This window comes from Nomascus leucogenys, chromosome X, assembly GCF_006542625.1.
Source record: "Nomascus leucogenys isolate Asia chromosome X, Asia_NLE_v1, whole genome shotgun sequence".
NCBI classification, from domain to species: Eukaryota; Metazoa; Chordata; class Mammalia; order Primates; family Hylobatidae; genus Nomascus; species Nomascus leucogenys.
Window position 1 is genome coordinate 6,339,006 of NC_044406.1, and position 23,667 is coordinate 6,362,672.

The window sequence follows — 23,667 nt, forward strand, 5'->3', positions numbered from 1 at the left end:
ATTAAGTAAGCAGAGCTTTGAGTTGTGCAGTTAGAGAAAAATTGAAGTGCAGAACTAAGCAAATAAACGGCGAATTCTGCCCAAGGAAACTGTCAATTTGCAAATCAGAATCATGATAGCTGTCTAAAAATCTGTCCACTTTACATGAAGTGCAATAACTGCCTTCCTTCCTACTTTGAGTTATTTAGATAATTACTTCAACTTCTGATTTTATTTTGCTATCATGTAGACAAAATTTAGGCAAGAAAAATCCCAAAACACTGATCTTCCATAGTTAGGCTCCTCAATTGTAAAAGTAATAGACTGGATCCAAAAACTTTCTACAACTAATATTTATAAACATGTTTTTATGTAATTGTGTTTATCTTTTTTAATCCTCCAAAAAATTAAAAGCATAATCACTAATATCTGTGTATTTTGAGTGCTCATGTTTGTTTAGAATCAAAATTCAATGCCCAGAGTGGTGGACTGTATCTTTGCAAGCTTCTGGTATACACACCCTGCGCCTGATATTGAGAACCCAGAATTAAGGTTTTTTTCCTTTCTTTTTTTTAATATATGGCTTGTTCCTTTAGAGCACTACTTAACTTAAAAACCAAATCTATTTTCTCTAATTGTCAATGGAAGCAGTGGGTTACCATAGTTACAAAGTAAAGTGTGTTACTGAAAAGAAGAAAAGGAAGACTAATGACATTTTTAATGACAGATTCAAAGATATAAGGAAATTGCCCCCACCGGGAATTGGGAATTTATCAAGCTGCCAATCACAGTAATTACCCTGCAAACATATCAGTATCTGGGTCAGAAAGTCCTTTCAGATTTTCTATATGCCAGCTCTACAATGCCTCAAAATTTTGATCCCACAAGTGAGGCAGATCCTGTTGTGAATGCCTGTTTTCAATTAGTATGGCTGCATGAGCACACACTCCAGCAAAGGTAAGCAGAGCATGCTTGGTAGCGTGCTCACAGGAGAATTTGGTGCACCAGCCCCGGAGAGTGCCTAGTGTGTACCAAGTATGTGTTTCATTACACCGCTGTATTCCCCTCATGTAGGAAAGTTGCTGCAGACTGATATGTCAATGATCTTACAATGTTTTTAAAGAAAAGTACCAACACCTGGGTGATAAATTAATCTTTACAACAAACCCCCATGACACAAGTTTACCTATAACAAACCTGTACACATACCCCTGAACTTAAAATAAAAGTTAAAAAGAAAAGTACCATCCACCCACAGGGTCAAATACATATGTAGTCGATACAAGATACTTCAAAAAAGTCTTATACAATGAGATTTGGTTTTGCAGCTTAAATTTCTTCAATTTAAGCGTACATCAACAAGGAATTTATTGAAATACAGTGTATCATACAAATAGAATATTCACATGAAACGGTCAAAGGAAGGGGTAAGGAGAAAAGTATTAAAGTTGAAAATTTACCTAGTGAATAAGTGGACATAACAATTGACAATCTATCCACTTCATGTCGCTTACGGAAACAACACATTAAGATTAAACTACATGTTTGCTAGAGTAGGAGAAAGTACATACCACAGGGACCATCATTACTCTAGAGTGGGTCTGTGCAGAGCTCCTCAAAAAGAGGCCATCGTTGGTGTGTTTATGTGCTAAAAATTGTGTATTTTGGCTTCTGAGAACCATAAAATTGACTCAAAGAATAGTTTCAAAGGGTAAAAGAAGAAATGCGTGACAACTGAAGACATGGAATTAAATTGGTTTGTCTCTAACTGCCTCTTAGTAATCAAGAGTTCATGCTTGGCAAAATCTCATAAAAACAGATTTAGGATTTAAGACAGTGTGAGCAAATGAGTACAAGCCCATACACAAGTCCTCAAAGTGATGGACAACTCAGAAAGTAAAAGACCTGGGATCAGTACAACATGATTTAAAAATGAGAAGTGAATGATTATTCTGGATTTAATTCTTATTTACTAGGCTACTTGGTTCTTTGTGTTCAGTAGTATTTTATCTATTTAAGTTCCCATAATAGATGTATCCAGTATACGGAACAATAGCTAAATACTCAGAGAGGTATGGCCAGAGAGAGAGAGAGAGAGAGAGAGAGAGAGAGAGAATGAATGACAACCAGCTTGATAATCTCCTAAACTGGGGGGTGGGGTTTAGGGGAGGAAGATGAGAGGGGATAAGCCTCTTGAAAATCTCCTAGGCTTCTAGATATCTGCCCCTAACTGCACTGGGAGCAATTGCACACACCTGTGGAAAGCAAACTGTTATGGTTGGGCTGTGTCCCCACCCAAACCTCATCCTGAAGTGTATGTAGCTCCCACAATTGCCACATGTTGTGGGAGGGACCCAGTGGGAGGTAACTGAATCATGGAGGCAGGTCTTTCCCATGCTATTCTCATGACAGTGAATAAGTCTCAAGAGATCTGATGGTTTTATAAAGGGGAGTTTCCCTGCACAAGTTTTCTTCTCTTGTCTGCTGCCATGTGAGACATGCCTTTCACCTTCCACCATGATTGTGAGGCCTCCTCAGTCATGTGGAACTGTGAGCCCATTAAACCTTTCTTTTGTAAATTGCCCAGTCTCGGGTATGTCTTTCTCAGCAGTGTGAAAATGGACTAATACATAAACCTTTGTTCCTCCAGTCCTGATCAAAGGTCTTTAACCATGAGTTGCCTATTTCTCAAATCCTTCCTCTCCTACCTAGTTCCCTCAGTTCCAGAGCTACAGGGACATAGCTAAGTCATGGAAATACCCATGCTTCATGTCAAGATCATGCCACATATTCTCCATGGCACCTAAGTGGTGGCTCTCCATTTTCCATGTTCCTCAATTTACCCAAAGAACCTATCCTCCTCCATTTTTTAAAGGACGCGACAATTCACCAAAAATGATTCCTTATCACCTAAGTGTATCCTTTTTAATGACATTTTCAAATTCTAATAAAGTGCCTCTTATATCCTTGTGCTAAGTGATATTTCAAATATTAAAAATAAACACAAATATTACAAGGAGTAATAAGATTGAGTCTTGATAGATTTTCTAAAAAGGATTTGATTAGAAACTTCCATCAAAAACTGTCTAAAATGTGTTTTGCATTATAAACTTTTAGGCATTTTATTCAAACCAATTTTCTTTAAGTAAAAACTTAACAGTGTCATCAAAACCACACTGATACAAAGATTCCATTTTCCTCTTGCTTGGGGGAAAAAGGGCTTGGTTGAGTCTCACCAGGTTTGCCAGGGACAACTAGAATAAAAAGACCGAAATTTAAGCTGTAGGATATTGCAGTACAGGTAAATATACATTATTTTTATAATCTAGGTTTTCTTATCACAGATACAATTAGTAGTAACAAAAAATCAGTAGGAAAAATTTAAACTTCAGAAGTTACCTCCACTGATACACTAAAGGAGGGTTTCTCAGCCTTGGTGCTGCTGACATTTGGGGCCACGACATCTTAATTGTGGGATAGTCATGTGCACTGCAGGACGTTTAACACCATTCCTGGCCTCTACCCACTAGACGCCAGTAGCACCACTGGGACATGACAACCAAAAATGTCTAGGTACAATATCATCCCAGGTGGAAAACTATTAGACTAGATTAAGGGAATCAGTATTTTTATGTCAATTATTCATTTGGGTCCCTAAGTTTTTCTCCACTATTTTTATATATTTCATTACCTCCATCTTTCTGAGCAAATAAATGATTTTATTTAAAATTGCTCTGGGCCAGGCGTGGTGGCTGAGGCCTGTAATCTCAGCACTTTGAGAGGCCAAGGCAGGTGGATCACTTGAGCCCAGGAGCTTGAAACCAGCCTAGGCAATACAGTGAGACGTTGTCTCTGCAAATAATTTTTTTAAAAAAGTAGTCGGGTGTGGTGGCATGTGCCTGCAGTCCCAGGTACTTGGGAGGCTGAGATGGCAGGATTACCTGAGCCTGGGTGGTCGAGGCTGCAGTGAGACACGATCTTGCCACTGCACTCCAGCCTAGGGGACAGAGCAACACCCTCTCTCAAAGAAGAAAAAAATTGCTCTGATATCCTACCAAGTTTATTGATGTAAAAAAGAAGTGAAGAAAAAGAAGTGACAGTTAATAAGCATCAAAAATGGGTGGGCATGGTGCATGTCTGTAATCCTAGTGCTTTGGGAGGCCAAGGTGGAAGAATCACTTGAGCCAGGGAGTTTGAGACCAGCCTGGGCAACCTAGTGAAAACCTGTCTCTACAAAAGATAAAAAAATTAGCCCCGTGAGATGGTGCACACCTATAGTCCCAGCTACATGGGAGGCTAAGGTAGGAGGGGTGCTAAAAATAAAAAAAATAAAAATAAAAGCAGCAAAAAAGACTTAATGCTGACAGTCCATAGGAACCCAAGTTCCTATGGCTGATACATTTTGTAAAGTATTAAACAACACACTAAGGAGAAGATGCAACTTCTACCTACAATTATCAATGAACTTCCAGTGCTTGGGAAACACGTTGAATTCTGTGGGAATTTTTAGTAGATCAGAACTCTTCAAATATCACTGAACATAATTACTCACCATGATATCCTGCTTGGCGATATTAACATACAGATCCACCTGCCCTTTGTCCTGCGGGGAGATGTCCAGTCGTCCACTGAAGGGGGAGATGGTTACTGTCCGGCCGACGGGCAGGATGGGAAGAGCGTTGGTGAGGCCTCCATCCACCCACTTCTGTGGAAAGAAACATCTCACATCAGCACATGTCAACAACACATCCTGCACAAATAAAAGCAGCTTCTAATAATATGTGTGCCTTGGATATGCTTATAAATTGCTATTTTTGAGGACTAATCTCACTGGGGATCTGTTCTGGGGGTAAAACCAATCTTGGTACACATATTACTTACCAATATAAGAACAACTCTGGACAGAATTTCACTAGATTATTGTCTGTAAGACTTGAATTCTTACTGACTAGAGTGCATGCCCAAGAAGCCATGTGTAATTAGATTGGGGTTCATTATTTAATCAAGCTAAAAAGTCAAATTTACTGTGGATGCTGAACAAAACATCCACCACCAGAGGAGGTTCCATTTTTATGACATGAATTGGAAACTGGCATTTTCTGTGGCAAACTTAAAAAGTAAATACAGCAACTAGAAATGCTTCTAATTCCAAAGTGGTTCCTGTGCTCTTGAAGCAAGGGGCATGTCCTGAAGCCATAAGGAATGGGAGTGCTGCATCAAAGCACACATTCCTCAGTAGGCACTCAGTGCTCTCAAGCCCACCCCAAAGGGGAGTGAGTGATGGAGAAGGCAGAGGACAGAAGCCTCCCAAGGAAGAAAATGAAACAGTCTTGGGGCAATGAGGACGGACAATGAGGTGCTCAAGGTGTGTGCAGCCTCAGCCCCTAGCTCTAAAGAAGCGCACAGTGAGAAATGGTGACTGAAGAGCCACACAGACAATATTCCTTCTGCTGTCTATTCCAAGGCCAAACAGTCTCAATGCAGCCATGATCTGATGTATTCACATGATAAGCTATAGCAATCAATAAACACAACACACATGGAAATAACACCCAAATTGTCTAAGTTTATCTGTTATTAAAAATAGCCTTCACATAATATACAAAAAAACAAAAAGTCTGGTAACAGTTGAAAGTCCTGTATGCAGGAATCTTTAGTGAAGTTTGTAAACTGAGTTTTACTTCAATGTGTAAAATGCAATGCAGATAAAACAAACCTTTGTTATTCAACATTAAGGTGGCAAGAGGAGGGAGAAACAGGCCAAAATAAAATGTTCTCAACTCACTTAAAACCATGCATTTATTTCTTCCAATGGGTCTTTTTCATGTCCTTCTTAATTGTGTTTATTTTTTTTTTTTTTGAGACAGAGTCTCGCTCTGTCATCCAGGCTGGAGTGCAGTGGCGCGATCTTGGCTCACTGCAAGCTCCGCCTCCCGGGTTCACGCCATTCTCCTGCCTCAGCCTCCCGAGTAGCTGGGACTATAGGCGCATGCCACCATGCCCGGCTAATTTTTTGTATTTTTAGTAGAGACGGGGTTTCACCGGGTTAGCCAGGATGGTCTCAATCTCCTGACCTCGTGATCTGCCCGCCTTGGCTTCCCAAAGTGCTGGGATTATAGGCATGAGTCACTGTGCCCGGCCAATTGTGTTTATTTCTAAAGCTGATGACAAAATGAGTGGTATCACATTATTTACAAAGGCTCTGGCCAGCCACAAACTCCTCCAAAGGAAATAAAAGTAAATAAATAAAAGATAAAAATGGGTTGAAAATTCCTTTTGAGAGAATCGCATTTTGGTGGAGGAGAGAGTATAAGTAGATTGGATTAAAATAAAACTGACCTGCATAATTTGCATATTGTAATTATTTTTAAAAGAATATAAAGATTATGATATATTATGTGTTATGTGTATTACACATACTTATTTATATGTGTAATACACGTATTTATATGTGTATGTGTATATGCATGTATACATGTGTTTGTGTGTGTTTATATATGTACCCATATGTATACATAAAATATAGCTGGTTATGTAACTGTATGATCTAAAAGGGAGGTTTGCAAAAAAAGGCTCCAAAATATCCGATTCTGTCCCAGAACTTGCTTTTTTTCCCTGATTGCTTTAGGTGTGAATATCAAATTCTGAAATAGGATAATACCCAGAAGGGAAAAGAAAGACAGCTTCCAAAATTATTTCATATGTCAACAGAAGCTGTCATCAATGATGTAAAAATTCATATAGGTTTCATCAAGAAAAATTAAAGATATGCAACTTTAAGTAACAGCTCTTGTGATTTATTCAACTTAATGAAAAGAAGGGCAATCTGGCTCATTAAATTGAAAAGTGTTCTAATTTACTGTGGGGTTAATGACTGCTGTTTCAGGGAATCGAAAATCCTTTTTCCAAATTTTGTTCACTCTTGTTAGCTTATTCTGATTAGATAAATGACAAGGGAAAATGTATAGCAGCTTATCAAATCACTTGATTAAACTTGCAATGATGCCAGCTCCTTCACAACCCTTGATGCTATAGCCCCACTGCTCAGACATGCTAAATGTGGTACCTCTTACTCCTGATTTATGCTCTCATAAGCTGTATCACTTAGGACAATCACGCATTCATTTGGGCATGCAGATTCCAGCAGTTTCTGGAAACAACCGTCACAACAACAAATATTCTTCAACCTCCAAATTAAAAGTAGAAACATTTTATATCTTGTGCTCTACTGATAATTTAAAATCTTGCATAGTAAACACTTCTGTCCACAAATTCTCTGGCTGTTCACAACATATGGCTGTGAGTCATTCCCACCTTCTTGCTCCATGGGCAGCATTCTACATGCTGGTAGCTACTTCCATGAGCTTCTGTGACTCCAAAATTGTCCTTAAGAAAAATAGCTGCTGGTCTACCCTGTTAGAGTTTTCCTGTGTGTTTGTCAGTTTTCATCACATATCACCATCATCCTCAAAGGAAAAGGGAGAGCAAGTACATAAAAATTCCAGGGCAAAATAGTTTCAAAATCATACTCATTACAGGCTGTACAGTGACCACCTCTCGGTCCCACTGCTAGACCTACTATTCTTTTCTCTAATCTTTGGCCATATTCTAAGTGTGTTCCACATTCAAGTCAATGCCTGAGTCCTAAGACATAGAAATAAGCAACTGCTCAATAGAAAAACAAAAACAAAACAAAAAAACTCATGCCCAATTGTGGGGCAGACATCTACTGTGATTGTTCTCTGGGTTATAGCACTGAAAACTAGAATTAATGGAATCACTTCTAAAGAAATAAGGCTACCCGTTACACCTAAACAGGCTAGAATATTCATCTGGCAGTACTTGTTAAACTTTGCTTTATACGTTGATGTGTTATGGGTACCTATTGAGAACATGCCTTATGAATTCAAGTAACTGCTATTATATAATGTAAGTGGAAAACTTAAGAAAGGACCTGATGAGTTAACCTCTACTGAAAGGGCCAGTTTATTCATTCAGCAAGTGATCCCTGAGCATCCAGTGTGTGTCTGGATGTGTGGTAGACTCTGGGGATATGTTTGTGATAGAACTTCAATGAAGGGCTCCATTTTCTTAAGGTATATTTTGCTCAAAAAACAAGTGAATAAAAAATACTTTGCTGGAAGAACGAATGTTGCTATCTATAATTATTATAAATACCATGGCACAGGGCCTAATAGTTTAAAAGTGATTTCACATGTATAATTTAATATGCAAACCCTATAAGGCAGAAAGGTCATGCTCGTATATTCAGTTCCCTCATGTTATAGAAGAGGAAACTGAGGCTTGCAGGTTTCCTTTCTATAGTTCACGGGGTGGTAAACTACGACCCACCATCTGCTTCAGTAAATACAATTTTATTGGCACATGACCAGGACCTTTTGTTGAGATATTGCCTGCGGCTGCTTCCCTCTACTATAGCACAGTTGAGTAGGTGTGTTGACAGAGGCAATGTTGAAAGTATTTGCTATCTGATACTTTACAGAGAATAAAACATCTATTGCTATAGAATATACAGGCAAGAAGGGATAGTTGTCTTTTCACTTCAGGTTTTTTTTCTCGCACACTGTAAAATTCAGGGATGCTCTACGGGGCAGGGCAAATTAGAACTGATTTCTGAGGGGTGAAAGAGAAGTGTGCTTTGAACAATAATTTCTTATTTGCAAACATATCTGCATTGCTTTCATGAGATAGCCTACAGATAGCAATGCCCAACAATGCTTTTGATTAGCAATTCCTAAAATAGAAGGGAGAGGGAAAGAGACAAAGAGATACCCACCTCCTTAGACACAGGCGAGAATCTTCCAATTACGGTGGGAAGAAGAGACAGATGAGATTTTTTAATCAAAGAAAGACAAGTAAAAATACAATTCTAAAAGAGAGGTTGAGAAACCCGCCATACTAACCTCTACTAAGTATTGATTCTTGGTGCATTGCTTTCTTGGTTTTTGCATGTGTGAAGGATGATTAAAAATGATGACTCCAGATATCTACTTTTTGAGAAGGCTCTAAAGGGTTAACAGTTGACCATCTATAAACACCATATAGAAAATTTTTCCTAGAGGACCAACATGTTGTTTCAAAAATTAAACAGACAGTGCAAAAAAATCTAAAAAGTGACTGAAGAATAAGAGCGTCTATTTCAGAATAACTAGAAATTGAGATCCAGGTTTCCATCCAGCCAAATCTAGCTGGTGGCAAGGCCAGCTACCACTGTTTGCTATGACAGTGACAGAGCTGCATTTCCATGTAAAAAGTCTAAGCCATGAGGAAATAGAAGCCTAAGGACCACAGTATCAACCTCATATAAAAGCACAGTTACATGGAGTATTCCACAATTCTCTTTCCGACACAAGTGTCAATAATGAAAGGATAAATGACCCATAATGCCAAATCCACATGGACTAGGGTAATACAAGGGTGCATTTTCACGTTCCTGTAATAGTATACACTTAATCTTAACCAAAAGGCCAAGAAGCGATCTTGTAATACTACACAGTCAAAATATTATTTGAATTCCAACTCAGATGAAAGGAAACAATGCAAAATCCTACTTCTTTTCTTTTTTTTTTTTTTTAGACAGAGTTTCACTCTTGTTGCCCAAGCTGGAGTGCAATGGCATGATCTCTGCTCACTGCAACCTCTGCCTCCTGGGTTCAAGCAATTCTCCTGCTTCAGCCTCCCGAGTAGCTGGGATTACAGGCATGAGCCACCACGCCCGGCTAATTTTTTGTATTTTTAGTAGAAACAGGGTTTCACCATGTCAGCCAGGCCGGTCTTGAACTCCTGATCTCAGGTGATCCGCCCGCCTCAGCCTCCCAAAGTGCTAGGATTACAGGCGTGAGCCACCATGCCCAGCCAACCCTACAACTTTTCTTCTGATGTGCATGTGCCAGTTCTGGAGATGATTTTATTCTGATATTTTAGTCACCTGCCAATGCTAATTCTATCTCTTAAAACAAATGAGTTAAGAATTCCTCTTGAAAATTTTCATTCTTATTCCAAATTGACAAGAATCTGTGAAAACATGGCCTAAATGTGTGAATATTCCTGTGGATTTATTCTACCATTGGAAAGAGTTCATATGTAGTAAAGAAAAATCATTAGTCAAAAATATAGGACTAAACTTCAATTTATTTCCATTCATTTACTGACACATCTATTAATGGGTATGTACTATAAGTAAGGTACTAAAATAGTCATAAGATGAAGCCAGAGAAAGCTACAGAACTTTTTTAAATAATATTTTTTAAAAAGCAGTTTTTTTTTTTTGGAAACAGGGTTTTGCTCTGTTGCCCAGGCTGGAGTACGGTGGTGTGATCATAGCTCACTGCAGCCTCAACCTCCCCAGGCTCAGGTGATCCTCCCACCTCAGTCTCCAAAGTCGCTGGGACTATAGGCACATGACACTATGCCTGGCTAATTTTTGTATTTTTTTTTGGAGAGATGGGGTTTTGCCATGTTTCCCAAGTTAAAAAGAAAAAGCAATTTTCAAAGACATCATTCCACTTTAAACCACTGGTAGAGGGTTTTGAAAGGACTCATACTGGTATTTGCTGTGGCTGAAATTAATCTTAAGTCTTATTAAGGTATGATTCTTCTAAGTGATTAATAAAAACATTTTTTAATGCACATACTGGATCCACAGATATACCTTAATAAAATCCAGTAATACCCACAATGTAGAAATGAGGAGGTCTGTGTATTTAACAAAAGTCACAAGTGGAGAGAACAGACTCTGCCCCTGTTGGCTGAGTCCCACTTTCTCTGCCTTTCCTGACTCAGTGCCACAAATATAAGTAACACTAAGTCCCTTTTTCCCCTTCTGCCACCTCCATTTTTGTCACTTCAGAAAAATAACCAAAGACAACAAATACATCAAAACCTGAGCTGTATGAAAACATGAAAATCTAGAAAATGAGAGGTGTATTCAGCACAACTGAAATGTTTATGTAATTTAAATCACATAAAAAGCTTATACTCACATTAAAACACTGCGTTTAAAGCAACATTCACGCTTCCCTGAAAATGGAAAGATTCTAGAAAACAACTGGGCATGGAAACCCTATTAGAATGTGGGAGGTGATCAGGCTTAAGGAGAGTTAGTGTTAAGCAGAGAATGGCACTTCTAAATTGTCGCTTTCTGGTGTTATAAACAATGCAAGGCCGCTGTGGCTCTCTGTCAGTCATGTGCATGAGGCCCCCTTATTGCGGACTCCATTAAACAACAGAGGAAAACTGAATGCTTTCAGGAGACATAAGGTTCAACTCTACAAGTAATTATGATGTGCCTCCTATGCACAGACACCACGTGATCAGCAAGACACCGTCCTGGGACATTGTCCAGGGTCAAGGGGCTTGGGTGGGTCGCTTTCCATCTTCCTCACAATTCTGGGCCTGTGCGTTCTCTGCTGTTTAATTGTGGCTGTCACTCTGTGTTCATGTCCAAAGTACTCAATCACATCATGGAAAGTCCACTAGAAACTGATTCCTCACTCATGCCCTTTCAAACATTGTTAGTCTTCCTGTCACACACCCACGACATGGCTCTGGGGCTGGACAGGAAGAAAACAAGGAATGCATTGTTTGAAAAGAACTAAAGGGCAAAGCAGAGTAAGAGGCACAGCAAAGACAGAAACATAAAGGACTACCTTGGGGAAGTTGCCCCCTTCCAAGCTCGGTGACTTCAGTGAAGTAGACTGACGTCTTTACATCTCAATTTCCTCACATGTAAAATTGGAAGTAAGAATCCCTACAGCAGATAGCACTGGATTCTGGTGTATACAATAATAACAAAAGTTTTAGGCTGGGCGCGGTGGCTCACGCCTGTAATCCCAGCACTTTCGGAAGCCAAGGCGGGTGGATCACGAGGTCAGGAGATAGAGACCATCCTGGCTAACATGGTGAAACCCCGTCTCTACTAAAAATACAAAAAATTAGCCGGGCATGGTGGCATGCGCCTGTAGTCCCAGCTACTCAGGAGGCTGAGGCAGGAGAATGGCATGAACCCGGGAGGTGGAGCTTCCAGTGAGCTGAGATCGCGCCACTGCACTCCAGCCTGGGTGACAGAGCGAGACTCCATCTCAAAAAAAAAGTTTTACTTCTTTTTTCTGGTAACAGGAATATCGAGGGCAAGCTGGCAAGGTAGACTCCTCAATCATTTAGGACCTGAGTATTTCCAGCTCACTATTTGGCCATCTTCAGGGTGTGATCCTTGACCTCATGATGAACAAGAGCTGCTGAAGCTCCAGTAATCATATCTAAGTTCTGGGCAACAGGAAAAATGGAAAGGTATACAACTTTCCTTGTACTGTAAGTCCCACAGTTATTCGGCTCACATGTCATTGCCCAACAATGAAATAAATGGCCACACCTAACTGCAAGGGAAGCTGCGATATATAACCTAGCTGCACAGCCATAGGTCCAGATAAAAATTGGGATTCTGTTACTAAGAAAGAAGAAGAAAGTGTATATTGGAAGAGAACCTGGAGCCTCTACCACCTGCCTCTCCTTCTAAGATAGAAACACTCTTAATTCGTAAGTGAGAGACTGGCGTAATAGGGACCTAGAGGAAAAATATTCTAATCTACTAAGTGGCAAAGTAATTTTACTTGTCAATTCAACATTTCATTAAGTATTTCAAATGACAGCATCTGAATATGTGGAATCTTACCACTCACTCTCAACCCATTACCTTCTGCTCTATCAAAACATACATTCTCCATATTACCTGAAGCCTATTATGATTTGCACCAGAGAGAAAAGAAAAAATTCCAAAGCTCAGCAAAGCTCAAGGAAAGACATTGATGAGGACCGATGATATCAGAACAGAGACATTGCCTCGATCCTATTAGCCAAAGGGTTTGTAAAACTCAGTTCTTTTGTTGAGAGACCATCAATTCCTTGAGCACAGGCCTGGTGCTGGGCCCTCAAGGTGAGTGGGTGAATGAATGAATGAAAGATGGTTAAAGCACTTTGTATGTACTCTTTTATTAATAAATAAATATATATTACATATATAAAAAACAAATGTAATTTATTCATCCTGAATATATGCTTGATCTCTGATACATGCTAAATAGATACTTTATTAGATATATGCTAAATACTTTCTTTTATTATAAAATATGTATCTCTGATATGTATGAAATATCTACTCTATTTGATTATAAAACATATATCTCTGGCATGTGTTAAATAGGTACTATATTTGATTAAAAAATACATATCTCTGGTACGTGTTAGGCAGATACTCTGATTATAAAATACATATTGCTGGTATGTGCTAAACAGATACCCTATTTGATTATAAAATACATATCTCTGGTATGTGTTAGATATCTACCCTATTTAATTATAAATAGATATCTACTCTATTTAGATATCTAGTAGTTAGATATCTACTCTATTTAATTATAAAATATATATCTCTGGAATGTGTTAAACAGGTATAATATTTGATTAAAAGATACATATCTCTAGTACGTGTTAGATAACTCTGATTATAAAATACATATCTCTGGTATATGTGCTAAACAGATACTCTATTTGATTACAAAATATATATCTCTGCTATGTGTTAAATAGCTATTCCATTTGATTATAAGATGCATATTTCTGGTATGTGCTAAATAGATACTGCATTTGATTACAAAATGCATATCTCTGCTATGTGCTAAACAGATACTCTGATTATAAAATACATATCTCTGGTGTCTGTAAAATAGCTACTGTATTAATTATAAAATGCATGTTTCCAGTATACGTTAAATAAACACGTTAAACCAAATACTATATTTGGCTATAAAATACATATCTGTGACATGTGTGAAATAGACACCATATTTGAGAATAAAATGCTCATGTTGAACCTGTGTCCATGCGATGGAGGAGCTGCCTCGGTCGAATGGTGAATACTCAAAACAAACTCTGTGTAGATCACAGAAGGAAGCTGGGTCACAGTCAGCGCAGACCTTAGGTGGAAGCCCATGTCTAAATTTCCCTAAAAGAACTGGCATCCTGTCTTAAGTGCCAGCTCCAAGTGAGGAGCACTCTCCTCAAACAAAATGGGTTTTGGCCTTGCAGTGATCAACGTGTCTGGGTAAGTAGAGAGCCTTGGAGGGGAGTGGGTTGTCGCCTAGCAGAGGGGCTGAGGACAGGCTGGAAGGAACCTATGCTGCGTTGTCTGGGGGAGGACAAGGTGTGGAGCCCTTAAGCCTTTTCTCACCCTGACGGTGGTACAACTCTGCTTAGAAGGGGCTGTAAGTAGGACTTTACTAGGTGGAAAAAAAATCGTTCACTGCTAACAACAACAACAGAATATATATATATATAAAGAGCATCACAGTCAATCATTCCCATTCACGAGATCTTGATGATAAGTTATCACTGGCCCTGTATTTTTTTTCCCTCTTAAAGAGAAACAAAGCTATTTAGGAGGAAAAAAACATAAACTGATTTGAAGCCACTAGAATAATTATAAAATTGGATGTTTCAAAAGAAACATGTTAATATAGGGAAGAGGGAAATTCCTCAGTTATAACAAGCTTACCTGCCCTTTGTATTCCACTGGCTTCAGTCCTGCATAAATGGGCACAAAACTGCTGGCTAGGAGGACCTACATGGATAAAATAAAGAAGCTGCTCATGACTACAGGCATGAACATTCAGACAATACAGTTGATGTAGTATTGACTAGCAAAATCTCAATAAATAAGCCCCACAGATTTCAAGTGCGGCACTGCACATAATTACATAAAAGATAACACTTTTAATATTGGAAAAGACTCTAAACAGATAGGTACAAGTTGACATACTCTGACTCAATCAACTTCACCTAGGTGAAAATCAGCATTTTAATAGTAGACACACAAGTTATTACAAAATGAAATTTAAGGTAAGTCTAACTTCCTGAGTATGTAAAGGTTACAGATAAATTATTTGTAATGTTCTATCATATACTGTAAAAATCATGTTACAGTTGCACTCCTGCTTTCTGGAGGAACAAAGCCCTCTGATTATGACAAGAGAGGTTAGTCCACAGCTCAGAGATGTTCTCATTTATGTCACCAGGATTTGCAAAGGGAATGACATATTTTATGTTCCAATGACGTGGTCAGGATATGTAATGGAACCCTGGCAAACAGTGACATCAATTATGCTTTATCTCCCATTTAAACAGTTGAAAAAGATTGTCATTTAGGAAATTACCATTCCATACATCATAAGAAGCTGGGCTCTGATAGCTTTTCTGAAATGTAAATGTTTTATTTTGCAGTTTCCAAATCACTAGTGTTCTATTTGAAAACATACAGCATTAGATACTGAATATTTTTTAAGCTATAATCTTTCAACTGATAAGTGAAAGACTCTGGCTGTTTGTTGTCAAAGATTTCATGAGATTTTTTTTCATCATACATTATTCAGAAATGGATTATGGCTCAAATGCTGACTTGCAGATCATCCATTTACAATTATTTAGAACTCAAAAGGCATTTCCTCCAAAAATCAATGTTATAGGTATAGTTTTTGGGTCAGCTCTCAAAAGCCTATTTATTCTGAACTGCAAGTAAATTACAGACTCAGTCACCAGCATAACAATTTCCATAGGAAAATCCTCTTTTGAGCTGTGACCCGACACAGCTGGAACCCACTCTTGCCATGTTTATTTCTGCACCAGGTACAGGGAACTTCCATAGCTTTCTTATGCAGTGGTTCTTCCTTGGACATGTCTCCTGTTTCCTTATTACCAAAAAACCCACTGAAAGGACAGGGACTTGTGTCTCTCCTGGTATGTCCAGCCCTTGGCAGAGCTAGTACTCAACAAACATCTGTTGGGTATCTCTCTCCCTTCTCTGTGATGGGAATGGACCCAACACTCCTCAACCTACCTCAATAGTGGCACTAAAGAAGGTTGCCCAGTGCTGTTGGTGGCATGTTGGTTGCAAAGGCACAGGCCTGGTTGTAACAGCTCCTACAGCAACAGGCTCCTGACAAGTGCCCAAAGAAGCTTCTGGGGCCTCAGGTTTCAGCAGTGGCAAATTCAAGGGTAACAGCACAACATAGTGACTCCAGCAGGAAAGAAGGTAAGAAATAGCCATGTGTGAAAGGGTTCTATTGCACCATGCTGGTGCTAGGTGCCAGAATCAGTTATATAATTTCTGGGTCCTGTCCAAAATAAGATAAATGCAGGGCCCCCTGTTCAGAAAGTATGGAGAATATTAAGATGTTGACAGCAGAGCATTAAACCAACAGTGAGGCCCTTTGGATAGTGGAGCCACATGCAAATGCACAGGTCATACATTCATGAAGTAGACCTTGCCTCAAATATAATGTCTCATTTAATTATTTCTCGACCCTGTCTCAAAAAGATAAAGTTGCTCAAAGGTCTCTCTGCTAATACGTGGTTGAGACTGTCCCCAGAACCAATTTAATATAAAATGTATATTTTTACCAGAGCCAACAGACACATGTCAGATTTCTCACAATGGGTCTTTTTTTCATCTTTTGGTCAATTTTATGCACATCTATCTCAATCGCTTGTTTACTGAAATATTGAAAGCATGCTAATTTGCAGCACTGTTTCCCAAAGGAAAGCAGGCACTTCTATTTATTTTTTATGTGCTTGTTTATTTATTTATTACAGGGCATAATAATCTCACGCAAGGTCTGCCAATCTTCTACAAAATGTCAATGTGGACATGCCCGCACCACGACATTCTTCTCAAAATCTCAACTTTAAATGGCCCACATAATGCAATACTGTGACATTAGAGCAATCATGTCTCTTTCACAAAGAGGCAAAGCAGGAGTGAGTAGCACCTTGGGTGATTTGGTGAAGATCACTTAATAAATCAATAGGAGAGAGAGGACAGAAAGCAGGCATCTTCAACTCCAACCCTCTCAGCCCACCGGCAGCAATGACATCATTGGCTTCAGAGAAAGGTTGTTTACGGTTAAGGTAACTGCATTCACCCTAACTAAACCTGGCCTTATCATCAATTGGCTACACTTTTAAAAAAATAATCACAGACCCTAGGTATGTTTCACAAGCACAATGTAGCTATTTGATGAAGTTATTCAGCAAATGCAACACTGCAAAGCAATAACTAGAGCAATTTGTAGATAGCACACATATTGTGAAATTACAGTACTTAGAGGTCTTTAAAGAACCAAAGACACTACATAAATATAATGATTTATTTCATTATTCTGCAGAGAGACATGTGGACTGCAAAAAAATCACTAACCTTAGAATTATGTTTTTTTTTTCTTTTCCCCCATGTCAAAGTATAATGTAAAGTTCACAAGTTAATGCTTGGAACTATTTTGAGGTATTTGGATGAAAAATGCTATCCAATTACTTTCCTACAGATAACAACAGTAAGAATCCTCCTGAATGATATGAAAAGTGCAATGAACTGGAAAATACTTGTCACTCCTCCAAATCAATGTATTTGTTTTTGTCATAGCTGACTCTCCCTTTATATGGACTGATGATTTGTATATCAAACCAAGTTTAGTTGGGAAATTAGCTTTAGATAGTTAAGAGCTAAGAAGCTTTTCTTATTTGTAGTCAGCTTACTGCCATTTTATTGCAGGCAAATAGGATTTCCTAAGAAAGGAGATAAACACTGACATTCTAAGGTCATGTAATAAAATATTATGCCTAAACATATGCTTTTAGTGTATCTCACCTCACAATATTCCCAGTGAAATTCACCTCGCCAATGAACCTCAACACATCTACAGTACTTGTTCTCAACTGGAGGTGATTTTACCCCCTAGGGACGTTTAGCAATGTGTCTGTCATAACCTGGGGTGGAGGGTGGGGGGCGTGTCCTGCTAGCATCTACTGAACAGAGACCAGGGATGCTGCTCAAATTCCTACAAAGGACAGACAGCTATCACAAGAAATAACTATCTGGGTAATATCCTGGGCTCTTACTGCCAGGAGTGCAGTGTTTGTGGTTGAGAACGCTGATGTGGAAAGCAGGGGTGTACTTTTCACACCCTATCACTTGGTACAGCACTTTAAATGTTGGACATATGTGAAACCACTGATTTGTGTTCTTACTAAATACACAATGATAAAAATGAGAGCTAGTGTCTTCCAGTAGCAACAATATAAAACATTGCCAGGTGCACATTCCCGAGACGTTCTGATTGACTCTCTTCATTTTGCATTTTATAGAAAAGAGGTGTTTAGAAAATTATGTGGCCTAGCTTCCTTAAGGATTAAATTCTCAGCAAGTTTCATTTATGCCTAAAGTTTACTGTGGACTTTAATGAGAATTAACTGTTTATACAGAACTTGTTGCTGTAGTTGAAATTCAAAGACAGGTTCAAATTTATCTTCCTCAGTTTTTCCAAGATAATGACCAATCCTAAATTCAGTTTTTATTTCACCTTCACAAGGCTAAATGTGAGAGGATCTTGTTAAGAGCATTCTCACACATGCGAAGAAATTCGGGACATCACTGCAATAGAGACAGGGTAGAATTTTCTCAAGACGGCCAGGGACACTATGGTGCAGGAAAGGCTTCCTGGGTACCTCTACATTCACACGTGTCAAAAGACCCTTTCAGAAAACACTTGTGCATCAGTCTTAAACATGAAGAATTCAATGATTTGTACCAATTCAGGGAAGCAGTGGAACTCTACCACGCCATTGCACTGTTAATTTACACATCATTTCAGCTCAGCCTTGGAGGTTGCATATGACTTTCTTTTAACCTAGGGGCTCACCTCCCTCGTTATGCTTTGCTGAAGGCTAACATTAAAATGTGTTTGGATTTCCTAGTTGCATGCATGCTTCTAAAGAAAAAGAGCCCACAATAAAATGTGGAACTCGAAATGAATGACTTGGTATGCAAAATGCACACACTCGACACTCGGGGGATACTGTGTAGAGCGGCACACCAGGAGAGGAATCAGGAAGGAATCATGCTAAATAATGACCAGTATGAAGAGATGGATGTCTGGAGAGTGGAGGCACTTGAAGGTGACCATGCACATCTGGTGTGTACTTAAGAGTTGATGAAATACTTTCATACATACTTCATTTGACCTTGTTCTGAAGGTCTCCATCTTAAAGATAAAGAAACCAAGGCTCCAAGAAGTTGAGACTCACCAAGGGTCCCAGAGCCCACCAACGAAAGGGTTAGGTGGATGTGTACCACCCCTCCATGACTCTTTCCCATCCCCTAAATTATCTGTATTGGCAGGAACTGATCTCAGCTTGGTGTTGATCTGCTGGCGACCCACAGACATAAAGGGTCATCCTTGGAGGGAACATTTTTCTGGGTGTGGCACCTGGAAATAAATCTCTCAGATGGGAAATAAAGACATGATTTTGGAGGGGGCCTCCTGGGGCTCTGGTTAACTCTATAAAGGGGTCTCCCCTCTGCAGGCTGCCTTCAAGCAGCTGAGTAGCAGACATCATCTGTGTTTCCCTTTGTCAGTATAGTCACTCTAAGTGAGGAGGGGAATGGTTGGCACCAATAAATCCTGAAAAAAGGAATGCCTTAAGGCCTGCACCTGTCTTATAACAGTTTATAAAGTAGAAAAGACTGAGTTAAATCCTCATGAACATAAGATTCAAAATTCTGTGGAAATTCAACCCCAAATAAAATGAATAGTTGGACCACACAGTCCATAAGGGTTCCAAGAAAACAATCAACTAGCATTGCAGCTATCAAACGAGTGATTTTTCCATGCTACTAAAGGTGAAGCTCATTAAGACAAATTAAGTATGAATCATCACACAAAATTATTCATTTTAAAAAAGAAGGCTTATAATGATGAGCTGTAAAATCAAATGCCTAAAGGTGGCAAGAACTCAGTAGCAACCATTTCCTGAAGTATTACAGATACCGGTTAGCACATTGTTCATGAAGACAGGTAATAAGCAAGGGGTTAAAGAATAACACTGATAAGAAAAAGTAAGTCCTATCCAGCCTGAAGAAAAGAAAGTTGTGATTTAACATGGCTTTAAAATTTCATGACAGATTCATACAAGGGCGTTGAGCAGGGGTGTGTGTGGGTTATGATGTTATTCGTTCATTATTTATGAAATATTAGCTCCATTCAGCAGGCATAAAGGGCTTTATCATTTAAAACACACTTTCACATGCTTTATCTTATTTATTCTGCACAGTAACACTCGTTAGTATTACTGTGCGAATTACTCCATTTCAGAGATGAGAAAACTGAGACTCAAAAATAATCAGTCCAAGAGGACAAAGTCAGGAAACCACAGGCCTAGACATGATCACCAGGACACTCATAAAACAAGTAATCATTCTTGAAGAGATTAAAAAACACATCAAAATACACACACGGACACACGCACACAAGCACACACTCTCACATATTCTAAGCTACAGGTTTCTAGTTGGATTTTCAGGTACATAGGCACTCTGTAACAAACAGCATCAGTCAGCTAGTGGATAATGAAAAACTAGGCATTTAAAAAAAAATTCAACTATTAAGTAGCAGGAATAAATGAGTTAATGATAAAAACAGAAAATACAACATGGAGCAAAGTTTAAAGAAGGTGAAAATCACCAGTGTTTAGTATTTCATGCTCTCCCATGCTCTTTTACTCTAACTTGAGTTTTAATCAACCTCTCTCTTTCTCTCTGTCTCCCATCCCCTCCCATCTACAGAATATCCAGATACTGGGAAGTAGACCTGTATTAGTTCATTTTCACACTGCTGATAAAGACATACCTGAGACTGGGTAAATTATAAAGAAAAAGAGGTTTAATGGCCTCACAATTCCATGTGGCTGGGGAGGCCTCACAATCATGGTGGAAGGCAAAAGGCACGTTTTACATGGCAGCAGACAAGAGAGAGAATGAGAGAGAAGCAAAAGCAGAAACCCCTTATAAGACCATCAGATGTTGTGAGACTTATTCATTACCAGGAGAACAGTATGGGATGGGGAAAACCATCCCCATAATTCAATTATCTCCCAATGGGTCTCTCCCACAATACATGGGAATTATGGGAACTACAATTCAAGGTGAGATTTGGGTGGGGACACAGGCAAACCATATCAAGACCCCAGGCTGTGTGTTCAGAGCCAGGTGTGCCAAGCCCTGGGAGACCCACAGCTACCCATCATCGAGCTGCTTCAATGCATGGCTTCAGAGCCTCCTGTCTCCACCTAAGGGGAGTGGGGTGACCTTCAGGCAGCCTCCCCAGTCCCAACCAAAAAGGTCAGAAGCACCATCCTCCCATGGCACCACCTCAGACAACATTCTCCCACCAGCCACTTCTTTCACCAGAACATATATACTTGATCATGTCCCTACCTGGCAGTGGGTTTACTTTACTTCCTCTTCACACTTCTTCCTTTGCTACACCATCCCTAGTCTTCCCGCACTCTCACTCTTTTCCACTAAATGCTTCATGAGTATTCCAGGCATAGGTTTCACAGTTTGATAATCACCATCTGCTATCAAGGAACTATTCATCCTTCCTTCTTTTTAGTTCTGAAAAATGTTAAAACATCCTCCTAAACATGTGGAATGTTTCTTGTAGAACCTAGAATAAATGTAAATTATTCCATATTCTCCTTAAAAAGTATTACACATTTGTGTCAATAATTTCTCTTCTGTTCAATGAACTCAAGTAATTACACGAATTCTCTGAATAGTTATTATCCAAAACAAAGGAACTAGAAAAACGTCATGTTTTCTTAACAGCAATAGTTTGCTATTGCCGTTATAACAAATTACTACAAATTTAACCGCTTCAAACAAGACACATGTATTGTCACACAGTCTGAGGGTCCAAAGTCTGGTATGGGTCTTACTGGGGAGAATCCAGGTGTCGGCAGGGCTGCATCTCTTTCTGGAGGCTCTGGGGGAGAATGTGTCTCCTTGCTCATTCAGATGTTAGGAGAATTCAGTTCCACAGGTTACAGGGTAGATGCCCCCTTTTCTTTGCTGGCTGTCAGTGAGGAGCTGCTTTCCTAGAAGCCTCTGTGCTCCCTGGCATGTGGTTGCTACATCTCCAAACCAGCCATGGTACACAGAATCCAGGAAAGGTGTCCATTTTCCAGATTCATGTACTTAAGTTTGGGTCCACTTGGATAATATGGCATCATCCTCCTATCTCAGACCTTTAACTTAATCACATCTACAGAATCCCTTTTGCCAGGTAAGGTTACATCTGGACAGGTTCTGGGGATTAGTGTAAGGACAGTTTCGGGTGTCATTCTTCTGTCTGCCACATAAAAGGGATGGATAGGGAGGATGAGCATTTTATCCAGCGTGGGGTATAGTTAGGGAAGAATGCTAGACACATGGACCACAGTCACAGCTGGGCCCCAGTCAGCTATGTGATTTTGCCCAGGTCATAGAGTATGGAGGGCCCAGCTTCTTTCTTTTCTTTTGTTTTAAATTGAGCCGGTGTAACAGATGCAACCTTGGTTCACATCCATTTGTTTCACACATATTACGGAGTGCCTACACAATGGCTGGCAGTGTGGCAGGTACTGGGCTGTGGCAGTGAGCAAACCAGAGAAACCCCTGCCTCTTGGAGCTTACATTCTGGTGAAGGAGGATGGACAATAAAAGCTAAACAGGACAGCAGTAAAAGAGGTAGCATGCTAAAGAGTGATATATAAATCAGGAGGGATGTGGGGAGGTCAGGGGCTGAGAGTTCTGTCATTGTAGACAGAAAAGCCAGGGATGGACTCCGTGAGAAAAAGAGAGCTGGGGGCAGAATCCCCCTCATTTTATGTCACAAGAGCACACAGTCTGTTCCTAGGTAAACAAGAAGACGCATGTCTGCCCACCGCAAGCCTTATCTGTCTGTACTGGACATTGATGACTTAGGACCACTTAGCATGGGTTGCCCAGCTCTTCCCTTGACACTGTCAAGTCTACATAATATTGTAATAAGATTATAGAATAATGTCTTTTTATAAGATAGAAAGACTCTTGTAAGTGAGAGACTGACGTAATAGGGATATCGAGGAAAAATATTCTAATCTATTAAGTGGCAAAGTAATTTTACTTGTCAATTCGATATTTCATTAAGTATTTCAAATGACAGCATCAGAATATAGGGAATCTTACCACTTACTCTCAACCCATTACTTTCTGCTGTATGAAAACATACATTCTCCATATTACCTGAAGCTTGTTATGATTTACACTAGAGGGAAAAACAAGAAAAAATTCCAAGAGAAGTACACCCTTTCCACCCGACAAATATTCATTGCATTACCACAGCAGGCACATTGGTATTTGGAAATCAACCAGCTGAAGTATTTCCCAGAGATAATGAATTCTCAACCAACCAACTTTCAAATGTGTTTGGATAGAAAGACAGCAGAACAAAATGGAAGAAACAAAATGGAACATTAGATTGAAAAGTTAAGAGACCTGGGTACAAGAATTAGCTCCCACTGCCACGCAGGATAATCTTGGGTACATAGGTACATACATCACATAAAATGTTTCCATTCACTTCTCTGTTAAAAACATAAAAGGGATCAGGTGTGGTGGTTCACACCTGTAATTCCAGCACTTTGGGGGGCTGAGGCGGGCAGATCATTTGAGGTCAGTAGTTCAAGACTGGCCTGGCCAACACAGTGAAACCCTGTCTCTGCTACAAATACAAAAATTAGGTGGACATGGTGGTACATGCCTGT

General features: G+C 39.5%; 1 protein-coding gene across 2 annotated transcripts in view; it reads right to left on the minus strand.

Annotated features, from left to right (window-relative positions):
* Positions 1-1,294: 1,294 nt before the first annotated feature.
* PNPLA4 (patatin like phospholipase domain containing 4) overlaps positions 1,295-23,667 on the minus strand; it is a 28,991-nt gene continuing 6,618 nt past the window's right edge. For both annotated transcript variants that reach the window (XM_030807434.1, XM_003260992.3), the window contains exons 5-7: positions 14,549-14,614; positions 4,532-4,684; positions 1,295-3,233 (exon numbers count right to left, since the gene is read on the minus strand). In XM_030807434.1, the coding sequence (XP_030663294.1) occupies positions 3,102-3,233; positions 4,532-4,684; positions 14,549-14,614 (351 nt within the window). In that variant the 3' untranslated portion in view covers positions 1,295-3,101. The remainder of the gene's footprint in view (positions 3,234-4,531; positions 4,685-14,548; positions 14,615-23,667) is intronic.